The sequence below is a fragment of the Capricornis sumatraensis genome, chromosome 1 (genome assembly GCF_032405125.1).
Source record: "Capricornis sumatraensis isolate serow.1 chromosome 1, serow.2, whole genome shotgun sequence".
Taxonomy (NCBI): Eukaryota; Metazoa; Chordata; class Mammalia; order Artiodactyla; family Bovidae; genus Capricornis; species Capricornis sumatraensis.
Genome location: NC_091069.1, coordinates 109,468,236 through 109,483,603, shown reverse-complemented (window position 1 = coordinate 109,483,603; position 15,368 = coordinate 109,468,236). Strand labels below are relative to the sequence as shown.

Below are 15,368 nucleotides of genomic sequence, written 5' to 3'. Positions count from 1 at the left end.
GGTCCTGGAAGCAAACCAAGAGGACCCCAGTGATTGGACGCCACTCCTTGCTGTTGCTGAATATATTCTATTGGATAGATACACCATATCGCTAAGTCTTGTTTGGCTCATTTGCAACCCCGTGGACTGTAGCCCACCAGGCTCCTCTGTCTATGGGGTTTCCCAGGCAAGAACACTGGAGTGGGTTGCCATTTCCTTTTCCAGGGGATCCTCCTGAAGGCAGGGATTGAACCTGAAGCTCTTACACTGCATTCTTTACCACTGAGCCACCAGGGAAGCCAACTAAATATTATTCTATGGGATAGATATACCATATCGTCTTTATTTGTTCTCTATGGTTTTTTTTTTTTTAAAAAATACTGCAAGATAGACCTTTTTGGGACATTTGATGATCACGTGGGTACCATTGGTGTATCTGTGTGAGTGTGTTGGACAAGCAGAGTGAATGATATATGTACTGATTTGAAAACCGATCTTTTAAAATCTTATCTACAGGACATTTTAAAGATCTGTTAAGTGTCCAAAGTATCTAAAATATCTCTTTTTGGTTTTCAGTTCCCAAGAATATACTCACGGCAATTGATCCATCAGTTGCTAATCTAAAACCTTCTGTGAAGCAGAAAGATGGAGACTATGGTAATGTTTATGGCTTACTATCAAGATTTCTCGTTAAGTAAAGGTGAACAGCCCCACGTGACCACAGGTGGATGCCCACTGGTTAGGATACAAAGGGACCTCAGGTGTGTGAGCTGCCAGCTCTGAGGATGGCAGAGCTGTGGCAGATGGTTACTCACGGTGGCCAACCTGTGGTGTTTTGAATTATAAGTAGGGTAAATCCTCCTTCCGTTCCCCTTTATTTCCTAAAGGAAAAAATCACCTTGAGAAAGGAGATCTGCTCAGAAGTAAATCTGGGGTTCCTGGATTATCTGATGGGCTTGTTGGAAAGATGATCCCATTTGGGAACCTGAAGGGTTAGACCCAGGCTTGGCCTGCAGACCTCCATCCATACATGCCCTTCTGCCTGAGGCTTTCCCTGGGCTTTGGTAAATAAGGGAATGAACATTTGGGGTTTGTCTTTAAAATCAAATCTAGAATGGAATTTAGACCCTTGGGGCTCCTAATAGAAACTACAGAGGCCCCCAAGAGAGTCTGTGTAAGATGTTGTACATTGTGGGTTGAGAGTTGGTCTTGTGTTACTTGAATTCCATTTCTGAAGTCTTTTCCCTCTAAGTGTAAAACTAACGTACGCTTGATATGGAACACACAGGAAAATATCAAGAAAATAGAACTCCTCCTAGTCTCAAAGCCCCTCCAACTCTCCACCAGCTTCTGCCTCTCTCACCCTTTCTTCTCTTTCTCACAGGGCTCCTACCAGGTTCCCATGAATATCCTGGCCCCCTTGCAGTGGAGGCCTGAAAACCCTATCTAACATTCCCAGGGGTCCCGAGAGCCCATAAGCTGCCCCATTAGGGGCCCCCTAAGCTCCATCACAGCAACCTAACCAGGCGTCTGAAACCAGATCTGCTCTGCATTTTTCTATTATTTCCAAAGACGTTTCCAGCACAACCTCCCTCCATAATTCAAGGCCTTCTTATCTGTGGTCAACAGAGCAGACAGCAGTTCTATAGTTAAGTGGGACATTATTAAATCTCCCAGAGGCATGATGAGTGCCATTGCCTTTAGAATGGAAAAAGAAATGTCTTCCCTTCTGCAGTACAGTGGATGAATGAAGCTGGAACCAACACATTTTAGAATTTCTAAATCCCTTTCATGACTTAATATTTTCAGAGACTGTCTGCTAAAATGCCCTTTCTGGCTTGCTGCTGCTGCTGCTGCTAAGTCGCTTCAGTCATATCTGACTCTGCGACCCCATAGGCAGCAGCGCACCAGGCTCCCCCGTCCCTGGGATTCTTCAGGCAGGAACACTGGAGTGGGTTGCCATTTCCTTCTCCAACGCATGAAAGTCAAAAGTGAAAGTGAAGTCGCTCAGTCATGTCTGACTTTTAGCAACCCCATGGACTGCAGCCTACCAGGCTCCTCCATCCATGGGATTTTCCAGGCAAGAGTTCTAGAGTGGATTGCCATTGCCTTCTCCACTTTCTGGCTTAGTCATCCCTAATTTTGTTAAAGGCCCACTTATTGGATTTCTGTGACTTTTTATTTATGATGGCAATCCTGGTTTAGGAACAAAATGCAAACTGGGAACAGTTGTGATTAATCAGCCTTGCAATTTTTTTTTTTTTAATGAAACAGGTGTAGACCTTGACCCAAGGGAACCGAGGGTTCTGAGGAAAGATGGTGTGATTGTCAGCCACTCGTTGGCAGCATTTGCTTACATTAGAGGTAGGTAATTGCAAACTTCCTAGATGGATTTACTGAATTCTTATTCACAAATGCTCTGTTTAATTGTAACACTTGGATGGCTAAAGAAAGCAGGGAACTTCTCTGCTGGTCCAGTGGCTAAGACTCTGCACTCCCAGTTCAGGGGGTCTGTTGGATCCCTGGTCAGGGAACTAGATCCCATATGCTGCAACAACAAAAAAGGTCCCACGTGCCTCAACTAAGACCCAGCACAGCCAAATAAAATATTAAAGAAAACAGACTTTAAATCTGACACAGCAACTGCAGTCTTCTACAGTCCAGAAGCAGAGAGATCTGAATTTAGATACTGGTCCCACTGGCGACCAACAAGAGAACCACAAATGCTTAAGTCCCACTCTCCAGCAGCTGGTCTCCAGGGGAATTTTCCGCTTTGCAAAGTAGGAAGCTGAGGAATGCATTTTCCGGCTTGAAAACTTGGGAAGGGCACAGGATTATTGAATTCCACCCTTGGTTGGAAGAACATTGAGCCGAAAGATGACTTACTGAACAAAACAGGTCGTGGTCTGTGGAGGCAGAGACCCTTTCTGAGTCACCAGTGTTACTGCTTGTGGTTGCCAAGGTTTCCCTGGATAATCTTCCCCTCAAGGATCAATCAGACTCCATCCTCCTTAATTAGCGGAGCCCGAATGGCTCGTCTGCAAGGGCGTGGTGCACGCCGTCTTTCCTCATCAGCCTCTCTGCTCACCTCCGGATGGACCGTATTTTGGAATGTTGACTCCGCAAGTTTCAGCAATGCCTGCCTGCCTCTGTTCAGGGAGCCAAAACTTCTGAAGACTTCCGTAAAATGCATGGTAACAGAATGCATTATGGCATGACTTATTGGAGCCCTTGCCAGAGCTGGGGCTATTTGGAGTAAGCCTTCCGTAGAGGATAATAAAGGCTTGAGGAAACACCTCAATCCAAGAGCTGGTATTCCAGCTTGGGACCTTCTTACCAATATTCTCTCTGTGTGGTGGTTGTGCGGTTGTTGAGAGTCCTCTCCTTTCTAACCACCATCCCATTTCCGTTCTGGATAATTGTCAAACTTAAGAGATGTAAGAGATTTTATTGTTGGAAATATCCCATATTTTCAGAGTCCTTAGAGAGCCCCTTGGTGGAAAGGCAACGTGAAAATCCTTCACACAGAGGAATGGTGACAAGGCTTATATGCTGTGGCCACTCTGGCTGTGCCGTTCTCCTCAATAACTGTCTTGTTCAGCTCCGGCGGCCTTAACAAGAGACCGTGGACTGGGTGACTTAAACGACAGAAATGTGTTTTCTTCCTGGCTTGAAGGCCATGATTAAGGTTCCAGCAGGCTTGGTGCCTAGTGACGGCTGTCTTCATGGCTTGTAGACAACCTTCCCCATATCCTCACACAGCAGGGAGGGAAAGAGAGAAATAAAACACTAGGTGTCTATTCTTTTTTCTTTTTAACTGAACTATAGTTGATTTAATGCATTGTGTTAATTTCTGCTGTAATCAAAGTGATTTAGTTATACATATATTAATATACTGGAGAAGGAAATGGCAACCCACTCCAGTACTCTTGCCTTGAAAATCCCATGGATGGAGGAGCTTGGTGCAGGCTACTATCCATGGGGTCGCAAAGAGTCGGGCACGACTGAGCAACTTCACTTTCACTTTCATATTAATATACATACTCATTATTTTTCATGTTCATTTCCATTACGGTTTATCACAAGCTATAGTAGTGTAATTAATGTAGTTCCCTGTACTATACACTAGGATCTTCTTTATCCATCCTATATATGATAGTTTGCATTTGCTAATCCCAAACTCCCAGTCCAACCCTCCCCCATCCTTCCCCACCCCCTCAGCAACCACAGGCCCATTCTCTACGTCTGTGAGTTTGTTCTGTAGATAAGTTCATTTGGGTCATAGTTTAGATTCCATTTGGTGTCTTTTCTTACAAGGACACTAATCCTGTTGGATCAGGGCCTCACCTGTATGACCCCATTGAAACTTAATTACCTCCTTATAGGTTCTGTCTCCAAATATAGTCACATTGGGGGTGAAGGCTTCAGTGCATGAATTTCAGAGGTTACGATACATAGTAGTGACCCTGAGAGAGGGACTCATGCCCTCTTCTGCACACAAGGAAGCTGAGACTCAGAGGACTTGAGCCATGCGCCTGAGGACACTGAGTGGCCAGCAGCAGAGCAGGATCTGACTCAACAGATACAAAACCTGCCTTCCAGCTTCTCCAACAGAGACGTGTGCCCTTCAGAATTTTGAAGGATGGAAACCTAATATCCTCGAGAGATATGAATTAGCTTCTCTCCATCCCTATCTATCCTCTTGCACGCTTATTACTGCAAGAAGTCATTTGTTGTTGTTGTTCAGCCGCTCAGTCGCGTCCAACTCTTTCCGACCCCATGGACTGCAGCACACCAGGTTCCCTGTCCTTCGCTATCTCCCGGAGTTTGCTCAAACTCATGTCCATTGAGTCAGTGATGTTATCTAACCATCTCATCCTCTGCTGCCCCCTTCTCCTTCTGCCCTTGATCTTTCAAAGTATCAGGGTCTTTTCCAGTGAGTCAGCTCTCTGCATCAGGTGGCCAGAGTATCGGAGCTTCAGCATCAGCATCAGAAGTCATTGGAGAGATTTGCTTATTAGGCACCCATCTCTCCACTAGACATTAAGGTTTCAGCTGCAGATGTTTGTCATCCTAGTCATTGCCATATCCTAGTGACTGAGACAGAGCTGGCACCGAGAAGATGCACAGTTAACAGTTAATTAGTGACCAGATGATGAGTCCTCCTCTGGTCTCCTGAGCTGTCTTGTACCTTATCATCACCCTGTATTTGCTGTTTCTAAGTATCCAATTTTTAAGGAATGTACAGACTCGGTGGGTTATCAGGTTTTATCGAGGGATGTTTAGCACGTTCTGAGGCCAAGCCAAAATTGCATGTCAAAGAGAAAAAGACTCTGAATGCGCTGTGTCAGGTGTTAATGAAACGGAGCTGCCACTAGAAGTTCATTCATCAAATCACAGAGGCTCACAAAGTCTTAGGGGGACAGGGGCCTCTGACCCTGCCTGTGAATTTCCTGGGCATGTTACTCTCTGGGTGGTTCTTCTGAATGGTCCCCAGCTCACAGCATCCTCCTCACTGGTTAGGCCAGCACATTGCAGTGAAGGGCAGGACCTTAGGCTGAGCCGTTTCAACACGAGCATCGCACAATGAGAGTATCACCATTATCATCACTAGAAAGTGGTGCCCCAGCCAGCTCTCAGTGGCATCTTCATCCTCGATGTAGGGACGTGATCAGAAGGCTGGACTAGGCTCCCTGGACACCCACTGAGAGGAGGAGGCCCTCCTACTGGAGGAGTCCCAACAGAAGCAACCAAGAGTAAGCTGGGAAGATTCTGGCAAAATCACCAAATAGACAACGGACTGAGCAAATCAGAAGGACATGTCCTCAGGTCAGGCTACAGATAGCTTGGTCACATTAGTGCCGCCAAGTGCACATGGGGAACCGACAGACTAGAACCCAGAGTCAAGGGGCTTATCCCGGGATGTGGAGACACACAGGCTGGTGGAACGGACACAGAAATATCCAAGGGTTCCCGATGAACGGTTTCTCTTTGAGCCATTTAAACGGTCTGTGAGACATCTTCATAGGAATGTTTGAATTTGTGTGTGCTCAATCGCTCAGTCATGTCTGACTCTTTGTGACCCCATGGACTACACTAGGTTCCTCTGTGGAATTTTCCAGGCAAGAATGCTGGAGTGGGTTGCCATTCCCTTCTCTGGGAGCTCTTCCTGACCCAAGGATCAAACCCACATCTCCTGTGTCTCCTGCATTGGCAGGAAAATTCTTTACCACAGTGCCCATGGGGAAGCCCACGTTTGAATTTACCCTCTTCTCAATAATATAGACATATTTATTGAATTCATTCTAGAATTTAGATCATGGGTCTGAAGAAGCTCTGAGAAAGTTTTCGAAGTTAGGGAAATGGAAAGGGATGGATGTGTGTGTGTCTCTCTCTGTGTGAGTGTATGTGTGTGTGTCTCTGCGTGTGTGAGTGTGTGTGTGTATGAATGTGTGTGTGTGTGTGTGTGTTGGAGATTTGGGGAGGTGACTTTGTTAGCTGGCTCAGCTGAAGATTGTGTCACAGGACATTTATTTAGTCTTGCTCAGAACTTGATGTCTTCCATTCCATCTAGTGAGCATTTTATTAATATTTCCTGCCCTTTGCGGCCTAGCATTTCTGACCCTGTCTTGGACCTGGGCTTTTGTGTGTCCTCGGCCTCTGGCAGAGCTCACTGTGGACTTTTGGGGTGCATGGGGGTAAGTGGGGCCATGGACGAAAATGCAGCATTGGAAGGGTGTCATTGTTTCATGTGAAGGGAGCTCTAGGATATCAGACAGACCCACAATGAAACAGAAGTATCATAACACATTCCGAAGTTGGAGTTACATGATCCCCTGTCAGGGAGAAGGATGGGAAATCAGCACCGCCTTGTCATGGAAGTGTGGGTTCTGAAGTGTTCCCACGGCCTCTAATCTTTGCTTCCATGACAGAAAGTTACTATCACATCCCTAGGTGCTGTCAATCCAGGCCCAGCACGCCTTGTTTTTTCACCTGACGGTAGCAGGGCCCCCCAGGATGGAGCTCTTGCCCAGTCTCTTGGTGTCTTTTTTAGACACAGTAAGTTTGAGCTGGAGCTCTGTTGGCTGCAGACCAGAGTTCTAAGAGTCAGGAGACCTTAAAGGCCACCTTGGTGAGACTCCCCAGGGCTTGCCACCACTGATGAAATTCAAGTCCTTTACTGGACCTGTGAGGAACTAAGGCCAAATGAGCGTAAGGCTGACAATAGCACAGTGTGAAGATTCTGTTTAACAAGCAGTCTAATGCCTTTATTTTAACAGAATATATAATAGGAAAGGTGACAGGTTGTTGCTGACCCACGAAAAGACGCTGGGATTCTTGGCCTCCGGAGGAGAAGAACTCAATCCGGGGCCAGAGGCAAGGCTTGATCACTCAGAGCTTTTGTATGATAAAGTTTTATTAAAGTATAAAGGAGATAGAGAAAGCTTCTGACATAGGCATCAGAAGGGGGCAGAAAGAGTACCCCCCTGCTAGTTTTTAGCTGGATGTTATATAGTCACTGCTGCTACTGCTATTGCTAAGTCGCTTCAGTCGTGTCCGACCCTGTGCAACCCCAGAGATGGCAGCCCACCAGGCTCCACCATCCCTGGGATTCTCCAGGCAAGAACACTGGAGTGGGTTACCATTTCCTTCTCCATATACAGTCACTATCAGTCTGTTAATGAAAGAAAGGAATGTTTAAAACTCAGAATGGCACGAGGCCCCTCATCCATTAGATATATTTTGGGATAATCTTGGCACCAGACAATTCATCCCAGGCCATTAAATGATTGACTTGAATCTTGTAGAAGGGAGATTACCATACAAATAGTTTCGTTTACATAGACTAGGAGAACAATGTCTGAGTATAACATAATGGTTTGTCAAGTAGGTTCTCAGCCATTAGGTGGAACTGACTTGAAGACAGAGTCTGGGGTAAATGCATCGTACATTAACATAGCTCAAGACAAACATTTCCACAAGAAAAATGCACTGGTTAACTCAAGGTTTGAGAATAGTTAACTTCAGGTGGAACCAGGTGTCATTATGGCAGCACAGTATTTTAAGAGAAACTTCCTTTTTAAATTTGTATAGAGAAGGGGGAAAAAATATATATATATATATCACTAGTTTGTTTCCTCCTGCCACTTAAGAGAGATAAAAATGTCTGACACTTGCAGCCTATTTCCTCCATTTGGAGACCCTTGGCCTTCCTGCCTGTTACCCTCCCAAAGGGCTTCCCTGGTAGTGCTAGTGGTAAAGAACCCAGCTGTCAATGCAGGAGATTTAAGAGATGTGGGTTCTTAGATCTCCCAGGAGCCTGGGTTGGGAAGGTCCCCTGGAGGAGGGCATGACAACCCACCCCATCGGTGTTCTCACCTGGAGCATCCCATGGACAGAGGAGCCTACGGCCCGTTGGGTCACAAAGAGTCAGACATGACTGAAGCAACTTAGCATGCACACACATGATAGGCAAAGGGGTCACAAAAGCCTACAGTGGTCCAGTTGATTTTAGAAAACAGATGGCGTCCTCTTAGTGTAAAGCCTGGGGCTCTGGACAGAGCTCTGACCCCAAGTTGGGTCCCAGCTGGGTGGTGGCTTTGGGCAAGTGAGAACAGGAGGAACTGGGCCAGTTCCCAGCCACGGCTCCATCAGCTAACATCTGTGACTCTGTGACTGCAGACCAGTTGGCTGAGTTGACTAAGAAACCTCGATTCCAATTGGCTGGCCCAAGAGTTGCCACGTTTGGCATCTTTGATCATTGGATCTCAGCAGACTCAGTTTAATGGCCTGAAGAGTGATCACTTGGCAAGAGGTTCATGGGAGCCAGAGGTGCCTAGGGTCTGATGAGTGAGAAGCTCCAGTGGCACCAGAATCCAGATCCCCAGCCCCACCCACCCCCACTTCCAGAGCAGAGGGAGAGAGGAAGAAAGGCAGCTAACATCGTGGAGCCCCCAACCCCAGGCCACCAAGCCTAGTGCTGTAGATACACGGCGCCTCCCTTCCAGCACTCAGCAGAGAGCTGTGTCACCCTCAGTTAGGACTGGGCACTGGGGACTGGGCAAAGAACAAGGCCGTTCAGCCCCAGTGCTCAGGGAGCTTGCATTCTTTGGGGTGAGAAAGGATAAAATACACTCAGAGACTTAACAACATTCGAGAGGCTATGAGACCTAATGACGGGGACTGAGTCCAGGCTGGGCATGGGGCACAGAGGCCTGGATGAGGAGGGGGAGAAAGAACATCGCAGGCAGAAGGAACGGCGTGTGCAAAAGCACCAAGGTGCCAAGTCATCTGGCCCCTGTGAGGGCTGGAGAGAGGCCAGTGGCCGGAAAGCAGAAAGCAGGGGCTCAAGTCTTTGGAGTTGAACTTGAGGAGGTTGGTTGCACCGGCCAGGTTCTAGCAAGCTTCATAGGTGATGGTCAGGGTTTGCTTTTTATCTGTTAGGCAGAGAGAGAAGGTTATATAGGTTTTCAGTAGGACAAGGATGCGATCTGATGTGCATTTTTAAAAAGATTACAATTCCAATGGGGAAAATGGATGAGGAGGGCAGGAAAGGAGAGAGGAGACCAGCTAGGGGCGGGAAAGGTAGAGAAGTGTTATCCTTCCTGTTTTTCAGATAAATTCACTAGATCCAAAGGCACCTTAATGATAGGAAAATACAGGTCATTCACCATGTATATGCTGTCTAATGCCTAATACCAACAATATATGGAGCCTGTATGTATAGAGTTCCCTGGTGGCTTAGACGGTAAAGTGTCTGTCTATGATGCGGGAGACCCGGGTTCGATCCCTGGGTTGGGAAGATCCCTTGAAGAAGGAAATGGCAATCCACTCCAGTACTATTGCCTAGAAAATCCCATGGAGGGAGGAGCCTGGTAGGCTACAGTCCACGGGGTCGCAAAGAGTCGGACACGACTGAATGACTTCACGTTCACGTTCAGCGCAGACCCAGTTTTAAAAGTGGACATGTGACATGAGCCAGCAGTTTGACAAGCGAGACTAGGTAAGCATCTGAAGAGATGGATACATAATTGGGGATTGGGGAAATAAATACAAGTCAGGCCACAGTGAGATACAGTTTTGTACCCATAAATGGGAAAAAGCTAGAATCCTGACCATACCTAGTGCTGGAGAAGACGAGGAGTCACGCGGTTTCCCAGGCACTGCAGCCACTCCGGAAGCCACCCTGCCCACATTTCCCCAAAGTCACACGTCTTACGACGCATTCAGTTGCCCTCCTAGGTCAGCGCTGGAGAGAAACACTTGCACGTGTTGACCCAGGGACATTTGCAGGAGTGGTCATGGCTACAAGGCCCACAGAAGGAACCTGGCAGCCCCCGGATGCCCGCCACCTGGTGACTGTGTGAACGAACCACAGTGCGTTCAAGAGAGCGGAGTAGCATGCAGCCGTATACTATTGGGTTCAAAGCAAACGCCAAAGCCCAGACACTAAGCTGTAATGTTACACCCTTTTCCTAAAGCTGTTGGGAATACGTGGAGATGCAGGAAGCTATACTCAAAAGGCAAGCAGGGGAGGAATGGCCATGGAATGCAGGTGTAGTTACCTTGATATGGGGGCAGGCTGGCGGGAGGGGAACCCACAGGTTAGACACAGGTGTTGTCAAGGCCCAGCTCCCACTCAGGGGGCTTATTCACAGCACAGGTGCTGGGGACAGAGTTTAAATTGCTTAATTAAATGAATAAATACAAAAGAAGGCCATGTATTGACCCATAAAGACTGTGTCATACCCTAAGGGTTCCCTGGTGGCTCTGCGGTAAAGAACCTGCCTGCCAAGCAGGAGATGTGGGTTTGATCCCTGGGTCAGGAAGATCCCCTGGAGGGAGAACTGGCAACCCACTCCAGTATTCTTGCCTGGAGAATCCCCTGGAGCCTGGCAGGCTGCAGTTCATGGGATCGCGACTAGTCAGACACAACTTAGCTACTAAACAACAACATGGTTAGTTTAATTCTTTAAAAAAGAAATAGGGTTGGGGAAGGAGAGAGAGAGAAAGCAAGGAAGGGGGAACAGTAACTAGCCCACCTGTCTGGAGCAGAGGCAGGCCTCTGTCCTGGCCTGAGCCCCTTCTGCGCCTATGAGACCATTGCTGGGAATGATGGTCTTGTGGGCAAGGAGAGAAGGGGGCTGTGAGTGATCATTGTTTCCCAGAAGCTTGACCAGCACGGGGTATTTCTGCCTGGAGCTGGCCTGTCCTGAACGGGGCTGGCTGGAAAAGGTCACAAATGGGTGGGAGTCCGTTTCGCCATCGGCAGCAGCTCTTGCAGGCATGGCAGGAGGTGATGTTGTAGGCCTGGCTGTAAGTGGGCTCAAGGTTGATGCTTTCGCAAGAGAAGGGGAAGCTGAATTATGGCTGCACCAAAAGCCCATATCAGAACCATGAGGACAGGAAGGATTGGAGAAGACAATGAGCCGGAGGCTTGGTGGGGCAGTGGCGGGGAGGCGGGGGGCAGGAGGCAGCAGGGGCAAGAAAGGAGGAGGATTTGAAGGGAAGAAAGGTGACAGCGGAGTCAGAAGCAATGAGTCCACCCCCAGCAGAGGCTTTGACATGCAAGGGGAGAAGGAGAAAGGATTCGCCCCTCAGATCAGGGCCTTGGTTCTCAGCATCATTTTGTGTAATATTCTGGCTTAATGGCTTCTCGACTGTGTCCCAAATGCCAGCATCTCAGAAATAGAACACAAAAGATGTGCCTCCAGTTGACCGAATCTTCAAACTACCTTGGGGCTTCCCCAGTGGCTCAGACAGTGAAGAACCTGCCTGCAGTGCAGTAGATGTGGGTTCCATCCCTGGGTTGCGAAGATACCCCAGAGAAGGGAATGGCATCCCACTCCAGTATTCTGGCCTGGAGAATTCCATGGACAGAGGAGCCTGGTGGGCTGCAGTCCATGAGGTTGCAAAGAGTCAGGACTGAGTGACTAACAACACTTCCAGGATCAAAATAACCTTAACTCTTGGGAAAAATATGTTGTTGTTATTTTTATAATGTTTTAATATCTTAATTTAAAATTTACTAGTTTTAATGTTATAATATATTGTCTGCATTGCAGACACAGCTCACTGCCCCTCTCCCTATCAAAATCAGCTTTGTGTTCAGACTTCTGTGACTTAGGGAGAGTGATGAGACTGTGCTCAGAGGGCTGATGGCAACAAAGAACATTTGAGGCTGGTGACTTCACCAGTGACTCGAACTGTGAGTGAAGGAAGCCGACCGGGGAAGTTTCACGTTTCAAGAAGATAACGTGTCCCACTTAGAGCCCTCCTGTCAGATCACAGGGGCTGGATTTCTTGACTGGACATGAAACGTAACAGCCGCTGAGATCTGAACCTCCAGTCTGCGTCTCTGGGAAGGATCGAGGCGGCAGAGACAACTCGTTATTCGAGTATAGTGAACGGGGGGCCATGTGCCTGGAGGAGGATGGTTCTGTGGAGGCGTAGGAGCACGTGCAAGTGGTTCATCTCACAAGCTGCCCACGGCTCAGGGGCTGGGCTCCCGTCCTGGCTCCACGCTCAGACGGTGGCTCCCCATGCCACCCCTTGACTTCAGTCTGAGTCTCTATGTTGGGGATTCACAAAGTACAGCCCACAGGCTGGTTTTGTAAATAGAGTTTTATTAGAACACAGCCATATCTGTATCATCTTTCGTGTTACAACAGCACAGCTGAGAAGTTGCCACACAGGTCCTGTGGCCCACGAATCCTAAAATAGGTCCTCTCTGACCCTTTACAGGAAAAAAAAAAGTCAACTCCTGATCTATATTATAGGAAAGTTAACTGGATTGTTACTTCCCCAAATGGGAATGCTAGCACCTCAGGGGATAGAGAGCTGAAGAGGAACAGTCCTTTCCACATTTAATGTAAGGATTAAGCATATGTTAGGATTTAGATAGACTAAGGTACATAATACAAATTAGCATTGCTTCTGTTCCTATTATACAATCATTTGGATGTGGAACTTCCATTACCAGAACCTTTATTTATATTTATTTTTTAATCTGAAAGAAGTTAAGCTGTGTAACATTTAATATCTTAGGGCTTACACTCATACTTTATATGTAATTCATTTTTGAAAGTTTACTACAATTAATAATAGCTAACAGCTTCTTAAACATCTGTTATGTGTCATTGAGTGTTCTGAGAGCATCATAGTAACGTAACTTTATGATAGAAAGGGGCTTTGGGCTCCATTTTACAGGTGAAAAAAACTGAGGCAGAGAGAGGTGATGTAATTTGCCAAAAGTCACACAACTAGTTGAGTGGCAGGTCTGCATTTGAACTCAGGAAGGTCCACCTTCTCAGGTCCTTTGCTATGTGTCCTCTCATAAACATACATATATTGACTACACATGCTCCAAGCCTCTTTCTTGTTTGTTTTACTCAGTAGGGGCATATGCTCTTAGGTGTGGCCGGTCTCGGGGATTCTGTCCAGGACTGGGATTCTGATTGCCCTCCTGCCTGGCCGCGTAACTGTTCCTGCGGGCCTTAGGCCTGCTGAGGGCTGAGCTCCCCTGGGCCCTGACGTGCTCTCTTGCCTTTACAGCCCATCCGGAGAGAGCCGCCCTGCTGTTCGTGTCCAGCGTCTGCATCGGTCTGGCACTCACGTTGTGCGCTTTGGTCACCAGAGTGTCCTGCACCAAGGACTTCCAGGAGCTGCAGCTGGCAAGGGAGCACCTCGTGCCAGGAAGCGACAAGGCTGAGGAGGACAGCCAGGATGAGGAGGGGGAGGAGGACTCCTCTGACTCCGACTTGCCAGGGGATCTGTCGGGCTTTGGTAGGACTACATATCCTGTCTACAGTTCCATAGAGGCTGCAGAGCTGGCAGAGAGGATTGAACGCAGAGAGCAGATCATCCAGGAAATATGGATGAACAGTGGCTTGGACACTTCACTCCCAAGAAACATGGGCCGGTTCTACTGAGAGCCAGATCCATCCCGATGTGAGCACACTTTCTGAAGAGGGAAGGTTCCAAAAGCCCCTCCAGCTCTGTTCCACTTGTACCTTCTGTGAAGGAGAATTTGTCATGCCATCCAATACTGGGGAAGCCAGAAAGTTCTTAAAGGGACATTTCAAACTGTTTACAGCACATCCCAAAATAAATGTGGAGGGAAGAAATCTTTGTCTTCTGTTATTTGTTTAAAGTCACGTGTACACGCTAACAGAGCTAGAGTTCACACTTGTCGAGCACTTATGATGCCCAGCGCTGTTCTAGCTGCTTTCGTGCATTAAGTTATTTAATACTCATGATGACTTCCTGCGATGATGCTGTCATTTTCATTTCACAGATGGATATTCAGAAGATCTCTGTCTATCCATCAGGAAATTATACTACTATTCAAGATGGCAAGCGTGAGTTGAGTGACCTCAGGCTCACTGGTGGTATTATGTTTAGAGAAAGGGTTGGCAAAAAAATTTTTAAGGTGAAGATAATAAATATTTTAGGCATTTCTGGCCAGATAGTGTCTACTGCCACGACTCACCTCTGCCACTGGAGCTCAAAAGCAACCACAGCTAATCCATACTGGATGAACACAGCTGTGTTTCAATAAAACTTTATTTGTGGAAACTGACATTTGAAATGAATGAAGTTTCATATGTCATATATTCTTAATCAATTATTTTAAAATGTAAAAGCCACTCTTAGCTCATGGACTGTACAAAACAGGCGGTAGACTGGATTTGGCCTTGATTTTATAAATAAATTATGGTTTACGTGGCTCAGTGGTAAAGAATCTGTCTGCCAATGCAGGAGACAATCCATGGTGGGGGCGGGTCACAAAAGAGTTGGGCACAGTTTAGTGACTAAAACAACAGTGGTTTACAATGGGGCTTCATTCGTGGCTCAAATGGTAAAGAATCTGCCTGCAATGCAGGAGACCCAGGTTCGATCCCTGGGTTGGGAGATCCGCTGAAGAAGAGAAAGGCTACCCACTCCAGTATTCTGGCCTGGAGAATTCCATGGACAGAGGAGCCTGGCGGACTACAGTCCATCAAGTCACAAAAAGTCAGACACGATTGAATAACTAATGAATGAAGCACAAGCTAGAATCAAGATTGCAGGGAGAAATATCAATAACATCGGATATGCAGATGACACCACCCTTACGGCAGAAAGCAAAGAAAAACAAAAGAGCCTCTTGATGAAAGTGAAAGAGGAGAGTGAAAAAACTGGCTTAAAACTCAACATTCAGAAAACTAAGATCATGGCATCTGGTCCCATCACTTCATGGGAAATCGATGGGGAAACAGTGGAAACAGTGTCAGACTATTTGGGCTCCAAAATCACTGCAGATGGTGATTGCAGCCATGAAATTAAAAGACGCTTACTCCTTGGAAGAAAAGTTATGACCAACCTAGACAGCATATTAAAAAGCAGAG

The 15,368-nt window shown here is 47.0% G+C and overlaps 1 protein-coding gene across 2 annotated transcripts in view; it reads left to right on the top strand.

The window, feature by feature from the left end:
- EVA1C (eva-1 homolog C) overlaps nt 1–14,057 on the top strand; it is a 105,898-nt gene extending 91,841 nt beyond the window's left edge. For both annotated transcript variants that reach the window (XM_068978187.1, XM_068978178.1), the window contains 3 exons: nt 556–636; nt 2,254–2,343; nt 13,534–14,057. In XM_068978187.1, the coding sequence (XP_068834288.1) occupies nt 556–636; nt 2,254–2,343; nt 13,534–13,910 (548 nt within the window). In that variant the 3' untranslated portion in view covers nt 13,911–14,057. The remainder of the gene's footprint in view (nt 1–555; nt 637–2,253; nt 2,344–13,533) is intronic.
- The last annotated feature ends 1,311 nt before the right edge of the window (nt 14,058–15,368 follow it).